Source organism: Grampus griseus (assembly GCF_964374135.1).
Source record: "Grampus griseus genome assembly, chromosome: 1".
NCBI classification, from domain to species: Eukaryota; Metazoa; Chordata; class Mammalia; order Artiodactyla; family Delphinidae; genus Grampus; species Grampus griseus.
Genome location: NC_139017.1, coordinates 155468002 through 155485039, shown reverse-complemented (window position 1 = coordinate 155485039; position 17038 = coordinate 155468002). Strand labels below are relative to the sequence as shown.

The 17038-nt window shown below is 39.6% G+C and overlaps 1 protein-coding gene and 2 pseudogenes across 7 annotated transcripts in view; 1 reads left to right on the top strand and 2 right to left on the bottom strand.

Moving 5' to 3' along the window:
* ZMYM6 (zinc finger MYM-type containing 6) overlaps nucleotides 1-16750 on the bottom strand; it is a 43371-nt gene extending 26621 nt beyond the window's left edge. For 3 of the 5 annotated variants that reach the window (XM_082662238.1, XM_082662243.1, XM_082662244.1), the window contains exons 1-6: nucleotides 16344-16506; nucleotides 15392-15558; nucleotides 4947-5031; nucleotides 3878-4127; nucleotides 563-737; nucleotides 273-464 (exon numbers count right to left, since the gene is read on the bottom strand). In XM_082662238.1, the coding sequence (XP_082518364.1) occupies nucleotides 273-464; nucleotides 563-737; nucleotides 3878-4127; nucleotides 4947-5031; nucleotides 15392-15484 (795 nt within the window). In that variant the 5' untranslated portion in view covers nucleotides 15485-15558; nucleotides 16344-16506. Of the gene's footprint in view, nucleotides 1-272; nucleotides 465-562; nucleotides 738-3877; nucleotides 4128-4946; nucleotides 5032-15391; nucleotides 15559-16091; nucleotides 16195-16343; nucleotides 16507-16615 lie in introns of those variants that run through there. The other 2 variants (XM_082662239.1, XM_082662240.1) reach the window with 2 other exon arrangements.
* LOC309827176 (ribonuclease P protein subunit p20-like) lies at nucleotides 7661-8072 on the bottom strand (annotated as a pseudogene). The gene has a single exon. The product of its transcript is annotated as a ribonuclease P protein subunit p20-like (transcript).
* LOC309825549 (small ribosomal subunit protein eS12-like) lies at nucleotides 13270-13630 on the top strand (annotated as a pseudogene). The gene has a single exon. The product of its transcript is annotated as a small ribosomal subunit protein eS12-like (transcript).
* Nucleotides 16751-17038: the final 288 nt, after the last annotated feature.

The following is a 17038-nucleotide window of genomic DNA, read 5'->3' as shown; positions in this document are numbered from 1 at the left end:
CAGAATATTTCAGACTCATAGCAAATCATGAAATTATATTTGTGAATTCTTGGCCATGAAGGAAACCCTAAAAAATGACCTAGTTCACCTATATCATCTCACTGTCAAATCAACCCTTACAGCATCAGAATCTATCCCATTTTTCAGGAGGGGAAATCACACACCAAGATCAACTGATGGGAAGAGCTCACTCTTTTATGCTGCACTTCATCCCTGTGCAGCCATCTCAGAAGGGGTAAGCCCAACTGTACACAACAGACTGATATTCATACCTGTTTATATGCTGTGATACTTGTTGAACTAAAAACCTTCTGGGACTGGCAAGGACCAGAGCTACTATAGCAATAGCTTCCACAGTTCTCACAACAGTTCATGGTAAGGTTGTTGGTAGAATGAAATTTTGAAAAACAGGCATCACTACAAAGACCATGTACCACATTTTGATATTTAACTTCAAATCGAATCTAGGAAATAAAAACACATACAGATACAAAATAAGCAAAGCCGGTTAAAAACATCTAATCTGTGAAGAGAATCCCAATAAAGGTGAAATTCAACTTACATCAGCATTCTTTTGACACATGCTGCACCTAGTTGAAATGCTATTGGTATATATGGTAACAACAGGTTTTTTCTTTAGCTCATAAGAAGAAAGGCATGATTGGCTGCAGAAATCCTTGCTAGGAGAGGAATTTTCAAATCGGGTTGTGATCACATCCTTTGGATTTAAAATGTCTCTAAAAATAAATAACAAAGGCAAAATGAAATGTGTTCTTCGTAATTGTAATTTCTTCCTCTTTGTGAGCTAAAATAACTACATTTACTAAGGGCAGCTATTGTATAGTAGTAAATGGGTAGCCCTGGAAAAGGCATCTGGGAAACTGGGTTTGATGATTAGTTCTATTACTTATCATCTGAGTGACAATGAGTGAGGCAATTACTGTCTCAATTTCCTCATGTATAAAACGGAGTTTATAATACTGAATTCATAGATGTGTTGAAGGAGAGCTACATTTAAAATATATCTAGCCAGATGCTCATGAAAAAAACATTGAGGCTTCCAGCTCCAACCAACTTTCATCCACTGGAGCCAACAGAACAAGTGGCCATCCCACAACTCCAGACCACAAAACACTTGTCCTCTTACTACCCAGTAGCTGCCAAGAGTAGAAACATGAATGAAATAAGGAATGAAAAAACTTTTTATTTAAATGTAAGATTTGGGAAACAGATGAACTACCAAAGATTAGCATTAAAAATGAGCATGGTATATAAATCTTCACTATAACTGAAGAGACCAAAGAAACAAATGACAGACAAAAGCACTATTAAGGCTTGGTATCAGAGGACAGATGGAAACAAGAATGAAACAAAAAGGATACAAATAACTGAGTTGTTCTATGAGACTTGTAGAGTTATTCTGTAAGAGCTAATTGTTACAATAAGCACTGCCAGTAAAAACAGAGACTAAGTTATTGCCATTCTTCTGACAAGTATAAAAACTGAAGGAAATAGTCATTAATTAGAAACACTAGTTTCTAATTAATGACCACACAGTAAAGAAAATTAATGGCAATAATATTATGTACTACAATAATGTACTGGGTAATTTCTATGTGCCACACACTGGTCTCTTTACTCAAATTATCCAATTTAATTATCAAAAAACTCTGTAAGGTAAGTATTATTAGGACACCAAATCAGAAAGGTTAAATAATGACTTGCCAAAGTCATTCAGCTGGTAAGCAGTGAAGCCAGAATACAAATCGAGGCAGTCTGATTCTACAGTCCATGGACTTCATCATTCCACTATTCTGCCTTCCATCCTGTACCTTTATTATACAGAACTCCATGGTAAACTACAAAAGAATAACAACAGCAACAGGGACTCCCCTGGTGGTCCAGTGGTTAAGACTCCGTGCTCCCAATGCAGGGGGCTCAGGTTTGATCCCTGATCAGGGAACTAAGATCCCGCATGCTAAGATCCTGCATGCCGCACCACACAGCCAAAATAAAAAAAAATTAAAAATATAAAAAAACAGCAATAGAGCACTACTTTAATGTTCTAAAACTCACCTAGCCTTACTAATATGACAGTGAATCTTGGAAACCAAGTGGATATGCCTACATGCAGATGAAGTATTAATTTTGAAAAGTAATTTTTCTACTAAAATGAAAGCAATTAAGAATTTTATTTAATAATGTAAATCTGCCAGTGCTATATATATATAAGTAAACCAATGAGAATGACTTTTTAATGAAAATCTGTGCACATAAATATAAATGCATTCTAAACTTTATACATCCAAATATATGTTGCATCTTAACATTCACCTTAGAGAAACCATACCTCTCCCAACAACGTGGCTCAAACATTTTTTCTAATTTCTCTTTTAGTTTATAAGAACTCTAAGCACAACTTTTTAATTTTATAGTCAGAGACCATGTTTAACAGTATGACTCAGTTTAATCATCTACACTAGTCAGCTGGTAAGACATCAAGTAACTTTTGGCAATGTGCAAAAATCAAACCCCAGCTTGAAAGATAGATTTATCACCTAACTTAGTCTAAAGGAATGTTTCACAGCCTCTGAAGGCAATGCAAAATCAAGAGACAAAAAAAAATTTTGAATAACAACAGCATTGTGGTAAAAAGCCAATGACAAGAGTCTCTACTTTTAAGAGAATATGTATTTGGATGTATAGGCGGTGTTATGTTCTTTAAAATTTAATTAATTTCCTTTTGATATTTGATATGTTGAGATTGAATATCTAAAAACAAAAAACTAAATTTACCCTTCCAGATCAGTTTCATGAGAATGACATAAAAGAGTTAAAGTAAGGTATTAGAGGGGCATTTTGGAACAAAACTAAATTTGAATATTTAAGTAAAATGTTTTAAAATGCCTCTTTCCTTTTAGTCGGGGATTTCCATTTTAACAGGATCTACTTTTAGATACCTAAGGCCAACACACCAAGCAGATAAAGAAACTATCATATATCGCCAAAGACAAAATAGAGACCTATAAATTATGTTAAATATACATAATACCAAATTTATTATTAAAAATAATAGGATCCCACTTATTAAGCATTTGCTATGTGCTAGGTCCTGTGCCAACACTGTCTCATTAAAACCTGAGGAAGTAGATATTATTTACCAATGAAGAAACTAAGGCTTAGAAAGGTTAAATATCTGACCCAAGGTCATATAGCTGGTAAGTGATAGAGCTACAATCTAAAACCAAGCTCTTAACTTTCCTTGCTCTACATTAGTGACTACTGACAACACACTGTATTCCTAGAATTGCACTACCACACAAATAGGTAAAACGTGCCAAATTCTTCAAACTTACTGAGGCAGAGAAAGAAGTTTATATAACTTCATTGCTATTTCTTCCTCTCTCTGCATCTATGCATTATTATAAAGTAACAATGACCCCCAACAAAAGCTCACAAGGACTTTTCAGGAATAAATGCATTATTTTTGTGGCCATTTACCTTCTAAAGAATTAAATAACTTTCATATACTATTATACGGGTGATATTATTTCATTCTATACTTCAATAACATTCAAGATAACAATTTTGAGTATTGTTGTCTACAATTACAGTAGACGTACAATATAGGAGTGGTCCTATAGTTTCTCACAAATAATTTATTTCTTTCTAATTGAAAGAGATAGGAAAACTGGTCTAAACAATACTTTTTTACATCAAGTCACTTATTTAACTTTACAAAACTTTAGAATTTGCAAACTTCTCAATTAGCTATAAAGTATTTCCAGGGAAATGAGCTAAAGAGATTTAAAATAGCAATAGCATATTTGAACTAAAAACACTTAAAAAGTAAGGGATATAATTAAGAATTTCATACTTTGAGCAGTTTGCACAGGTTTTCTTGGGAGGAGGTGGTAGGCAGACAGGTGAAGAATATCCGATGATGCACCTTGTGGAGCAAAAGAGCTGAGTAGATCCTGTCTTATGAAATGCAGTTTGCCCCTTATAAAGCATTTTTTTGCAACCAGAACAAAAAACCTGAATAGCTACGGCTGGAACTGAAGGAAGCGATATATTTGGGCCAGATGATGCAAGAGAGAGCTGAAAGCCTGGGGTCAACTGTTGGGCTATAAAAACAAAATAAGAAAAAACAACAACAACAACAAAAACTGTTTTCACATCAACATGAACATATACACATTCTCTATTTTTTAGGACAAATTCCCTCAGTCTTGAAATCCAATATTGAGGCAATAACCACTCTAAAACAGGCAGCTTCAAACTTTTGAACCATGACACAGTTAGAACTACATTTCACATTATAACCCAAGAGACACACACATACATCTGTATGTGCATGTGTGTGTATATGTATATAAAATTTAATAACTGAAACAGTAGTTTCATGAAATAATATGCTTCCTTACTATATGCACCACACTCTGATATACAGTTGACCCTTAAACAACTCAGAGGTTAGGGGTGCCGACCCCACGCAGTCAAAAATCTGTGTCCTGCTATCTCTGTCTCAAAAACAAAAGAATTGATAAATGACTCATCCAAGGGCAGGAAGCTGAAACAGTCTGGATAGAATCAGGACTCAAACCCTAGTTCTTCTGATTCCACATATTGTGATCTCCAATAGAACATAAAAATGTCCCCACACTTAGTTAATTTACAGATCTGTAGAATAAAAATACAGGTACTATATTTATTGAAAAAAATCACCTGTAAGTGGAACTGCGTAGTTCAAACCCATGTTGTTCAAGGACCAACTGTAATTATATTCCACTTTTTAAAATACTGGTCAAGACCAGCTAGCCAGTTTGAAAAGCACTGCTTTGTCTAAAGGAAGAAAAAGACTTACATGAGGTACTTTCCCTCAATTCTACTGGTCAGAATATAACAAATACTGATTCTAACTAACTTACAGTTCTGTTTCTTACCAAGAGGACTGTCACTGACTGAAAAGACAGCACTAATTTTCAGTTCACTTTCTTGAGTTTTCGGCTTTGAAGCATGTACATATTCCTTAAAGAAAAAAAGAAGAGACAGAGAAATGAATACAGTGTTAGTACTGAGGAAACTAGAAATTCAAACAAAAAAATAACTGTCATATTCATCTCTTCTACATTATAGTCGTAATCGCCTTCAAATACCTCAAAAGTCAAAATTTACAAGTTATTAGACTAGATTTAATCTTTTTCTTTCTTTTTTTTTGGCTGCATTGGGTCTTCGTTGCTGCGCGCAGGCTTTTTCTAGTTGCGGCGAGCATGGGCTACTCTTCGTTGCGGTGGGCAGGCTTCTCATTGAGATGGCTTCTCTTGTTGCAGAGCACAGGCTCTAGGTGCACAGGCTTCAGTAGTTGTAGCACACAGGCTCAGTAGTTGTGGCTCGCGGGCTGTAGAGCACAGGCTCAGCAGTTGTGGCGCACAGGCTTAGTTGCTCCACAGCATGTGTGATCTTCCCAGACCAGGGCTCAAACCTGTGTACCCTGCATTGGCAGGCGGATTCTTAACCACTGCACCACCAGGGAAGCCCTAGATTTAATCTTTACAAAAAGGATCTTTAGAACTGAAGAATCTTTTATGATAGTTATATCTACTTCTCAAATGTAATCTTGTTATATGGGAGTAATACACAGCTATTTCAATGCTGAGCACTACCCCTTTTATAGGCTGTGCTTATAACGGAGCAATAAATGAAATTAAATCTGAATGATTTAGAGTTTGGATCAAATTAGTAATTTTAGCCAACAGATTTGCAAGTGGCATATCTCTTAATGTCAGAAGACACGAGTTTCAATGCAATCTGCTCATTACACAAAAAATCAACACAGCCTAAATCAGGTTTATCTTTAATGTATTCTTCAAAATGCTTTAAAATAACACGTAATCATGAAAGAAATTAAAATACATATACCTAACTTGAAAAAGAGTGCCCTTTATTCTGAGATCAGAACTACCCTACATTTTGGAGCGGTGGGGGGGGGGGGGGGTTGTTAAAACAGCCTTACGTATTTCAAATAAAGTTTATTTATTTTTTTAAATGACAGTGTTCTTTTTTTTTTTAGTTATTTTAGTTATTTTATTTGTGACTGCGTTGGGTCTTCGTTGCTGTGCACAGGCTTTCTCTAGTTGTGGCGAGTGGAGGCTCCTCTTCGTTGCAGTGCGCAGACTTCTCATTGCGGTGGCTTCTCTTGTTACAGAGCACGGGCTCTAGGCGCGTGGGCTTCAGTAGTTGTGGCTAGCGGGCTCCGTAGTTGTGGTGCATGGGCTCAGTAGTTGTGGCATGCGGGCTTCAGTAGTTGTGGTTCGCGGGCTCTAGAGCGCAGGCTCAGTAATTGTGGTGCACGGGCTTAGCTGCTTCATGGCATGTGGGATCTTCCCGGACCAGGGCTCGAACCCGTGTGGCCTACACTGGCAGGCGGATTCTTAACCACTGCGCCACCAGGGAAGCCCTCAAAGTTTTTTGGGTTTTTTTTTTTGCGGTACGCAGGCCTCTCACTGTTGTGGCCTCTCCCATTGCAGAGCACAGGCTCCGGATGTGCAGGCTCAGCGGCCATGGCTCACGGGCCTAGCCGCTCTGCGGCATGTGGGATCTTCCCAGACCGGGGCACAAACCCATGTCCCCTGCATCGGCAGGTGGACTCTCAACCACTGCGCCACCAGGGAAGCCCGCCCTCAAAGTTTTTTGAAACAATGGTGATAATAAATGGTAGTTGTATTTTTAATCTCCCTGTACTTAGCAAAATAAATGACAAATGTATCGGTTCCCAAAGTTACTTTGGAATTTCTTTGGAATATTAAATGCCAAAGATTAAGAACCACTGCATTAATTTACCACTTCCCATGATGTACGTTATGGCACCAAACAAACTGCTGCCTATAAGGTAAGAATTATTGAACCTTCTTTATGGATGAGGAAAGTGAGGCTTAGAGATGTTCATCAACTTGTCCAAGGTCACAAAGATACTAAGTGCACAGATGGGAATCAAACCCAGGTCTCTCTGTTTCAAAATCCATGCTGTCTCCCTCCTAAATGTACAAATACAATATAACATAATTACTATAATGAATTCAAACTCTGGTCCCCAATGGAAATTAAGTTCCCCTGTTGTAGCTTCTCCCATCTCCTTTCACTCACAGCACTTGTCATAATACATCATACCATACTTATTTGGGTGATAATCTGTTTAATGTCTAACACCCCTCCTCCTCCCCCACACATACACTAGACCAAAAGGACCATGTCCACTAGGGACAGGGACCATATCTGTTTTTCCACCTCTGTACATTCAACACCCAGCACAGTCAACATAACAAAGAAGACTATGGGTTCCGGGAGCAGACAGAAACAGGTGTGGTCCTGGTTCTTTTTTTTTTTTTTTTTTGCAGTGGGGTGGCCGGGCACCAACACAACTTGATACGTTTGACTGTATAGGACAATGGTTACAGAACACAAAGATTCAGAAAGACCCACTGCTTGGGCCCAACAAAAGACAATATTCGCCCTCTGAATTCATAGTCCTTGGGGCTGCAAGGAGGACAGGCTTTTTCCTACATGCCTCTGGTAGAAGGTCCATGACAGTACTCAGTAGAGCCACATCTGAGCCTAGCTGTATGCAGTGGGTGGATAAGACAGGACAGCCTCATTTCAATTACTTGGGTGCGACCCTGAAGACACAGATGTGGATGGCTGAGTTGTTGTAGATCTGGGTCAGCAGCGCTCACGTGTAAGTCTCTGGTTCCAGTTCAACGACAAGCTCCACAGTGGAGGTACTGGCACCACCTGCCGGGACCTGAAGCTGCCAGCCTGAAGCTGTAGGGCAATGTTCATGGTGCAGTTGATGGCCAGTGCATGTAGATCTCAGTGCATGAGTTCTGACCCCATGCCCGTCCGTCCAGCAGTTTCTGGCAGTGGGCCAGCTGGGCCTTAACGTCAGTCTTCATGTTGACAGAAATGTCATTGGGCTTCCGGTACAGGCAGTGGGGAAGCCACTTCCACAGGGTGTACTAAACCGGGTCCAGCTCAGCCTCGATGGCCCCGCGGGGCTCTCGATTTTCAGCCATGCTGTGTGCCTCCCTCCGGTCCACAGTGTCCTCCACGCGCATGTGGCCCACTCCCCTGCCAGGCCACTCAAGCATTGCGCCAACCAGCCAGAATACAGAATGCTGCCCATGACCCCAAGGCCCCAAGAAGGGGAGAAAAGGAAAGGGGTATGCCGCAGGAATGCCAGAACACTAGCGATCCCGGTTCTTAAACAAGTTATTTAATCTTTCTCAGTTTCAACTTCCTTATCTATAAAGATAATATTATCTAACCCACTGGACTAGATTTATGGGGGATAAATGATTTAATACAAATAAAGTGTGTAGTGTGATGCCTTGCAGTTAGCCAGAAGTTAAACATGATTTAAGAACAAAAATGCTAGCTCTTACTCTTTTCATAATTATGACATTGAATAAATATTTGTTGAATGAATGAATCTAAGTTAGTTCAATTCAAAGTGGGCATTCAAGTTCATTCAATTCAAATGTTCTTAAACATTATACTCAAATAACAGTATTTATTCATTGGCACTTGCAAAAAGAAGAGGAAGTTAAAGTACCTATATACACCTCCTTCAACTTACCAAAAAGAACACTTAAGACTCAATAAAAAATTGTCTTACCATCAATTCAATCTCTAGTATTTTTCTAATATGCCTGTTACATTTCCCTAGTCAGTTTCTTTTACTTCATAAAGTAACTGTTCCACACCTCCATCACTCATAAGTCCCAACCCCACATTCTTCCTGCTCAGTAATGTTTCTATTTCACCAAGAAAATAGAAGCAGCTAAGTAAGAATTCCTGCAACATTCTGATTCCCGCTCCCCCCACCATGCCTACAAATTGATCAGCAAACTGTCCTTGAACCTTACAGGAAAAGGCAACCTTCTCAGTCATGACTAAAACAGCGCTTATGTTCAGGATCTCTTTCCCTCTCCCTTCTTACAGCACTTCATACTGATTTTGTGTATCCTCAGCCTCTCTCTATCTTGTCAACTAAAAGCAGCATGAACTGTAAAGAGGCAAAAAGGTAGTTTATTTAGGTTCTTAGAATTGTAATTCAGGGATCACAGATTCTGGAAGAACCCAGAATAGTGTCCCAGTGGAGGAAAATGGGTGGAGGTTTTTATGGGGAAAAGGAGGAAGCTCACACAGGCTTACACAAGCTGTTTACCAAGAATTTGGATTGGACGATAAAACTGTTCTGTTCATACGATTGGGTTATCAAGCACGTTTCATCCATTACTAGGGAAAGGTATGGTTTCCTTAGTCCAGAAAGAGTCCAGTTCTCAGCATTGTTCTTTCCTTTTGGCAACTCAGCAACTATTCAGCAGTTTTATGTTAGAGAGTTCAGCAAAAGTTCAGCATGGGCAGCAAATGTGGAGATCCTCAAGACAGTCTCAGTCATTCTTGCCTTTGTTCCTTTCACAACCTCCATATAGGTTTCTTCCCTTCGGCTTACAAGGAACCTATTCCCTAAGGAACTACTGCCCTCTCTTCTCTCTCCCTTTACAACCGAACTTAGAGAAAAAGTATTCCATTCTTTCTCTACTTCCTCACTTTGATTCCCTCCTGAACACAATGCAATCAGGCTACTGCTTCAACTGAAGGTGTTTTAAGATAACCGATCATCTCACTATTGTGTAATTCAACAAACAATTTTAGGTTTTATCTTACTTGGCTTCTCAGATACCTCTGACACTGCCAATGATTCCACTGGTTGTCTTCGTATTATGTTATTACTTCAATTCATCATTACTATTTCTTAGTATCCTTCATTGATCTTATATTCACCCCTGAAGTCAATGGTTCCAAATTCAGTGGCATCAGAAGCCCCTAAAAGTCTTATTAAGACATAGAGTGTTGGGTTTCAGCCTCAGAATTTCTGATTCAGCAGGTCTGGAGCAGGGCCCAAGAACATACGTTTTTAACAAGTTCCCAGGTAATGATGAGGCTGCTGCTTGAGGGACTACTTTGAAGCCATTTTGAAGCACTAAATTAATCTAGTTCCCAGCTTTCTATCCTGAGCTCTACTCTCTTTTCTCTACTTTTGTTCCCTGAACAATCTCATCCACCTTCATGACTTCAACTATCACCTATATAGGGTCATCAGATATAGCAAATAAAAATATAAAATGACCAGTTAAATTTGAATTTCAAATAAACAACAAATAATTCTTTAGTATAAGTAAGTCCCAAACATTGCATGCAACATACTTATATGAAAAAATATTCATTGTTCATTTGGTAGTCAAATTTAACTGAGCATTCTACATTTTTATCTGGCAACACAATACCTACAGGTAGATAACTCTCTAATCTCTAAATACCACATCCATGTGGGCAAATGCCTCCCAGTGCAAATTACCACTTGAATGTCCCACGAGCCCCTTAACACAACAGATTCCAACACTTATTACTTCCCCCCAAATCCTGTTCCTAGCCCCTCAGTAAATGGTACTGTCACAAACTCAACTTACTGAAGCCAGAAACCTCTTGAGTATTCCTGGATCCTCCTTGACCCTCATACTTCATTTGCTATCTCTAAATTGGATCAATTCTACCTGAACATCTAAAATCTATTCTCTTCTCCCACTTTACTAGTGAAATACTCAACCACTAAACACACCACATTCTCTCACCCCTCCATGACTTGGCACATGCTCTTCTCTGTCTGAAGCTCTTCATCAATTGCTATTAACTCAAGCGCTACCCATCCTGTGAAGCCTTCCTCTCCTCCCTAGACAGACATAAGGGATCCTTTCCCTGTGCTCCCAATGCACCTTACACAATATTTAAAATTACAGTAATTACATAATACTGTGATTTTATATCTGTATAGAAGTGGCACAAAGCAACAGAAAGAATATATGCTTGAAGCCAGTCAAAACTAAGTTCCTATTCTAGTTCTGATGCTTCCTTTGAGTTTGTAAGTTACTTAACCTGTCCTTCCCTCAGTTCCCTCCTTTGTAAAATGGGGTAAGGATACTTCCCTCCTATGTTTGTAGAGTTTAAATGAGAATAGGTAAGACATACGTAGCATACCTTCTGGCAGGGAGAAGTCACCCAGCAAATAATTACCTCTCCCATTTCCATACCTTTATTCCCCCTTACTATCAATTCTCTTGAGAGCAGAGGCCCTATCTTTTCATCTTTGTAGCTCCTCTGAAAACAAAATAACTAACAAAGCTTAGCATCCTAGTTAAGGGTTTGGGCTCTTGAACCAGACTGCCTGGGTTCAAATGCTAACTCACCCATTTACTAGTTGTGTTACATTTAGTTTAGCAAGTTACCATCTGTGTCTCTGTTTCCTTGTATGTAAAGTGGGAATAATAACATACTTAACTCGTAGGGTTGTAAGCGTCACATGTAAACTGCTTACAATGGTGTTCAACAAGTGCTTTAGGTTATATAAACAGGAATAAAAGTCACTGAACGACTGAATGAGAGCTCAACTATAGCTTTAATATCCAGAACAGACCCTTAGTATATCATAAAATACTCAACTTTTCAATTTTTTGTCTATTTTCCAATATTCAAATATGACATGAAAAATTGCACATACTATTTGTTCAATTGGCTTTTCCACCATAGGTCACACTCTCAATCATGAAAAAGTATAGCCTATTCACCTTGAAGCATTAATATAAACCAAAAGGAACTAAGTAGGTCCCTATCCACTTAAATTTACAATGTAAGCTGTTAACGGGATTTTCATTATCACAATTTTTATACAGAAAGAATACTCAACTCACAGTACAATATTTCTTAAATTTTTATACTACAGGCAAGGTACGATGAAAGAAATATTGGATCTGGAATTTTAAAAAACTGGTTTTGTATCCCAGCTTTGCCATGAGACCTTGGTGAAGTCACTTATTCCTTCAGGCTCAGTTTCCTCATCTGTGAAACACAGCCTCTTTTATTTTGATTATTGAGCATGTGCCAGTCATTGTGCAAGGAACTGAGATCAAATAAGACGAGACCCAGGAAACCAAATTCATTGACCTCCAGATGCCATAATAAATGTAAAAGCACTACATGATTTAAAAAAAAAGACAGAGAAAGAATGGCTAATTCTACCTGAGTGACAGTTAAACTATATCTTAAAAGAGGAGGAACTTTTTGCCAAGCTAAAGTATCCAGTTTAGGATACACAGGCAGAAGAAATGGCATGTGCAAAGGCAAGGAAATAAAAATCAACAGAATATACCTTCCTGTGAAATGCAAATAGTTTGCAGGAGCATAGATTAGAAAAGGTGGGAAGCACTACTGGGCATATATCCTGAGAAGACCATAATTCAAAAAGAGTCATGTACCACAATGTTCATTGCAGCTCTATTTACAATAGCCAGGACATGGAAGCAACCTAAGTGTCCATCAACAGATGAATGGATAAAGAAGATGTGGCACATATATACAATGGAATATTACTCAGCCATAAAAAGAAACGAAATTGAGTTATTTGTAGTGAGGTGGATGGACCTAGAGTCCGTCATACAGAGTGAAGTCAGAAAGAGAAAAACAAATACCGTATGCTAACACATATATATGGAATCTTAAAAAAAAAAAAAAAAAGGTTCTGAAGAACCTAGGGGTAGGACAGGAATAAAGACACAGACATAGAGAATGGACTTGAGGACATGGGGAGGGGGAAGGGTAAGCTGGGACGAAGTGAGAGAGTGGCATTGACATATACACATTACCAAATGTAAAACAGATAGCTAACGGGAAGCAGCCACATAGCACAGGGAGATCAGCTCGGTGCTTTGTGTTCACCTAGAGGGGTGGGTTAGGGAGGGTGGGAGGGAGATGCAAGAGGGAGGAGCTATGGGGATATATGTTTATGTATAGCTGATTCACTTTGTTATACAGCAGAAACTAACACACCACTGTAAAGCAATTATACTCCGATAAAGATGTTAAAAAAAAAAGAAAGAAAAAAAAGGTGGGAAGGATGAGTGACGACACTGAAGAGGAAAACAAAGGCCTAAACATGGATAGTTCGGATGCCACACTAAAAAGTTTATGTTTTATCCCTCATGAGGAGACAGGGTCTTTAAAGAGAGCAGTGTCATCAGATCTATAAAGAGCACCATAGTGCTCTTTCCCTGTTGCTGGGGAATTGCATGGGAGGTAGAGGCCCCGGTGCATTCAAGATTCGGCTCCACCCATAACCCATTGCTGTGGCCATAACCCACCGCCTTGGTGGAGGAAAGCATTTCCACTGGAGGTGTAATGGACATTAATACTGCTTTACAAGAGATGCTGAAGACCACCCTCATCCAGGACAGCCTAGCATGTGGGATTCCAAAGCTGCCAAAGCCTTAGACAAGTGCCAATCCCATCTCTGTGTGCTTGCATCCAATTCTGATGAGCTTATGTCAAGTTGGTAAAGGCCCTTGTGCTGAATGACAAATCAACCTAATTAAGGTTGATGGTAACAAGAAACTAGGGGAATGGGTAGGCCTCTGTAAAACTGACAGACAGGAAAATCCCTGTAAAGCGGATGGTTGCAGTTGTGTGGTGGTTAAGCAAAGAGTCTCAGGCCAAGGATGTCATTAAGGAGTACTTCTAATAGAAGAAATGATCAAATTAAAAACTTGGCTCTTGTTCCTCAAAAAAAAAAAAAAAAAAAAAATCACTATACAGAGTTTTGGTGAGATATGTGACTGAAGACATGACGATGAATAGGAAACTGTTATAAAAGTCCAGATGAGAAATAATAAAACAGGGAGGAAAGGGCAAGGTAAAAAAAATATTCTTAAAAGGCAGAACCCACAAAACTTGACAAACAAATGGTTACTTCTGGCAAAAAAAGAGAAAGAATTTACCATCTGGAGGGAAAATAAGTGTCATGGATACCACCATCCCCCACCCCACATCCTGTAGACACTACCTCAGAACCCTTCACAGCACAGCATTTTAGGAAGGCGTGGAGTGGATGAACAAAACAACATCTACTTGACATCCCTGTTCTGGAATGACACTGCCTTTGAGATAATAAGAGAAATAGAGTATTATCACTATGACTTATTTTATTATTTATATTTTCAATATTATTGATTTGCTTATGCAATGAAGCCAATAACTAGAGTATAAAGCAAAAGAACTGTCCATGAAGGAAAAAAAAATCATTTTTTGCTAAAACAACTAACTGGTCTCTCCACACTAATCTCCACAGATTTCCAATCTGGGTCCCTAAAAGGTAGCCATATGATCTTTCCAAACATGTTTATCTTATTCTCCCAAGTAAAACCCTACAATGGCTTCCCAAAGCTCTCAGGAGAAGACCAAAATTCGTAACAAGGTCCACAAGGTTCTGCATAATCTGGCCCCAAACTACTTACACTGCCTCATCCTATAAGTAGGATAGTATAGGCTCTGAAGTCTGATACCTGGGTTTGAATCCAATCTTTGCTATTTATGAGCTGTGATCTGTGGTAAACTGCTTGACCTCTTTGTACCTGGTTTCCTCATCTCTAAAATGGGGATAATAATATGGTTGTGAGAATGGTGCCTGGCACAGTCTAAGTACATATAAGTGTTAATAGTAATAAGTTAGTATTTATAAGATCATGTTATTATGATATAATATACTCTACATATTGACATATTAATATCACTATTAGTATTGTTATTATGATCATCATTATCATCGTCATCACCATTTTTGCACCTCTTCTGTTCCAGGCCCACTGGTCCTGCAGTCCTTCAAAAGAACCAAGCATCTTCCCAAATCAGAGCTTTCCTGTATGGAGATTACTCTACCTGGAACACTCTCCTCCATGCCTTCACCTAGTCAATTCATTCTTCATAATGCGGCTGACAAATCCTTCTCTAGCCCCCTGCCCCCAATCAAAACTAGGTCAGATTCCCCATTTCAGGCTTTTCTTCCACAGCACTTGTCTTAGTTTGTAATTATATATATCATGTGATCAATTACTTGTGTAATGTCTATCTCCTCTACTAACCTGCAAGCTCTATGAAGGAAGGGACTAAACTGATTTTGCTCACTCCTGGATCCCCAGAGCCTGGCATAGAGTAGACCACAAATACTTACAGAATAAATGGAAACTACTATCAGATACAAGAGAACTTTTTAAAAAGGTACCAATGGAAAAAGGGTAATACACATTACTTTCTTCCCACAAAAAGAAATATAATAGAGTTACCAAGATATTTTTTCATTCAAAGAGCAGAATAGGTGATTTACTCATCTAATGGGGAAAAAATCAGTTTGGGTTACCTTACAAGTCAGAAACTAACTAAAAATTTGAATTCACCAGGTAGAAAGGAAGACATTTTTTAAAATTTAAAATAAATATGAAATGCTTACTTGAGCATTGTCAGGTTCTTCTTTAATTTTGTCCAGAAGCCCCCGCTGCGGTGCCATTGCTTTGCCACATTCACCATCCAAAGGTTCTTTCATTCTAATTTTTTAGGTAAAGGAATTCCCCGGTCTAAAACTAATAGATTTCTTCTTGGTGATGGATAGTTGGATTCCTAAAACACAACATAAAGGATTGGTACTCAGGCTTTTTTTTTTTTTTTCGTGTTTATCTATATCAAAAGCTTTGTTTTGAGCACAAGGTTTTAGGGCTAAGCATTTGAAAAAAAAAACAACTCTTCTGGGGCCATGACTCTTCTCCTTTCTTCCTGCCTTCTGCTTCTTTGGTAGCTGCCTTCACATAAAGTCTTACAGCAATAGCTCCCGCTTCCCTGATAGCTTTAAAGACAAATACTCTGGTCTTTTATATGTTGAAAGTTACTGAGGTAATTAGACTGGCAGACCAACACGTGAGAGAACGTTACCAAGCTCTTAGAAGAAAGGACTCAGAAATACTGTTTCTGAGTCCATGAGAATTAGTACTTGGAGGCCCACCTCAGCTTATATTTCTCAAAACGGGGCACACCAAACTCCCCACCCCCACCTCTAACTCAGCCTTCACTAGAGGCCTCCATAAGGGCCCCAACTCTCGGCTTAAAGATAGATAAGAGCGCAAGTTGCCACCACAAATGAACAGGTATGCCCTTACTTAAAGTGGACCACCTGCAGGGTCTCACGAAGGCCATGCCCAGGAATGAGCCCCTCTGAGATCCGCTTCCCAATCTCCTTCTTGTAAACAAGATTAGTCATTCAGCGGACTTCCCTTCCCCTAAACAGGACGTAGTACACCTAAAGCAAAAAGGAAACTCTCCAAAGTTGTCTTTACCCAAACAGGCAAGCCAGACATGGAAATGGGCAACTGGCTTAATAACCAGTGCGAGGGATTAGAATTTAGGACTACCTGCCACAGTTACAACAATCTATGGGCTCTCGTGTCGTAATCGCTCCCAAAATCTCGTCCCCACCAATAATTCCCACGCCTGTCACAGGGTACAAACGCTGCAACGTTGTATCTTTTGGAGAGAACGCGACCCGCAAATGCCTGTCAGCGTGTCCCTGCAGCGAAACCGCAACGCCCGACTGCGCTGCTTCCGCCCAGCGCCCGCCTCGTCACGTGGCGCGGCCGCCGCCCCGCCCCACGCGGCCCCTCCCGCTGCTACCGGCCGCGCTCACCTTCTGGTGGCTTCCCTGCTCCCGGGGAGCACCGACCGGGGAAGGAGGAGTAGAACCCAAGGCCCCCACCCTGGGACGAAGATTATTTTCTCTTACGGGAATTTTTCCGCTTAATCCATCGCAACGCAACACCCGGACAACTGCGCGTGCGCAACCCTGGTCTCCGCCCCCTTTCCCATTATGCTCCAGACCTGAGCTGAGTGGATTTCCCAGCATTCCTCTTGCCTCAGTTATGGTTGACTTCTTAAAGAGACCAAAACCTAATGGTGAGAAGATAGAGGAAGAGGTTGGGAAGAAACTAAGGGGCGTAAGATGACGCTGTTAAGTGCCCTGCACCATTCTTTATTGCCCATGTCTGGAAAGGTGACCTGCCAAGAGAACATGAATAAATAATAGCTGATATTTATTAAGCCAAGTGTTTGG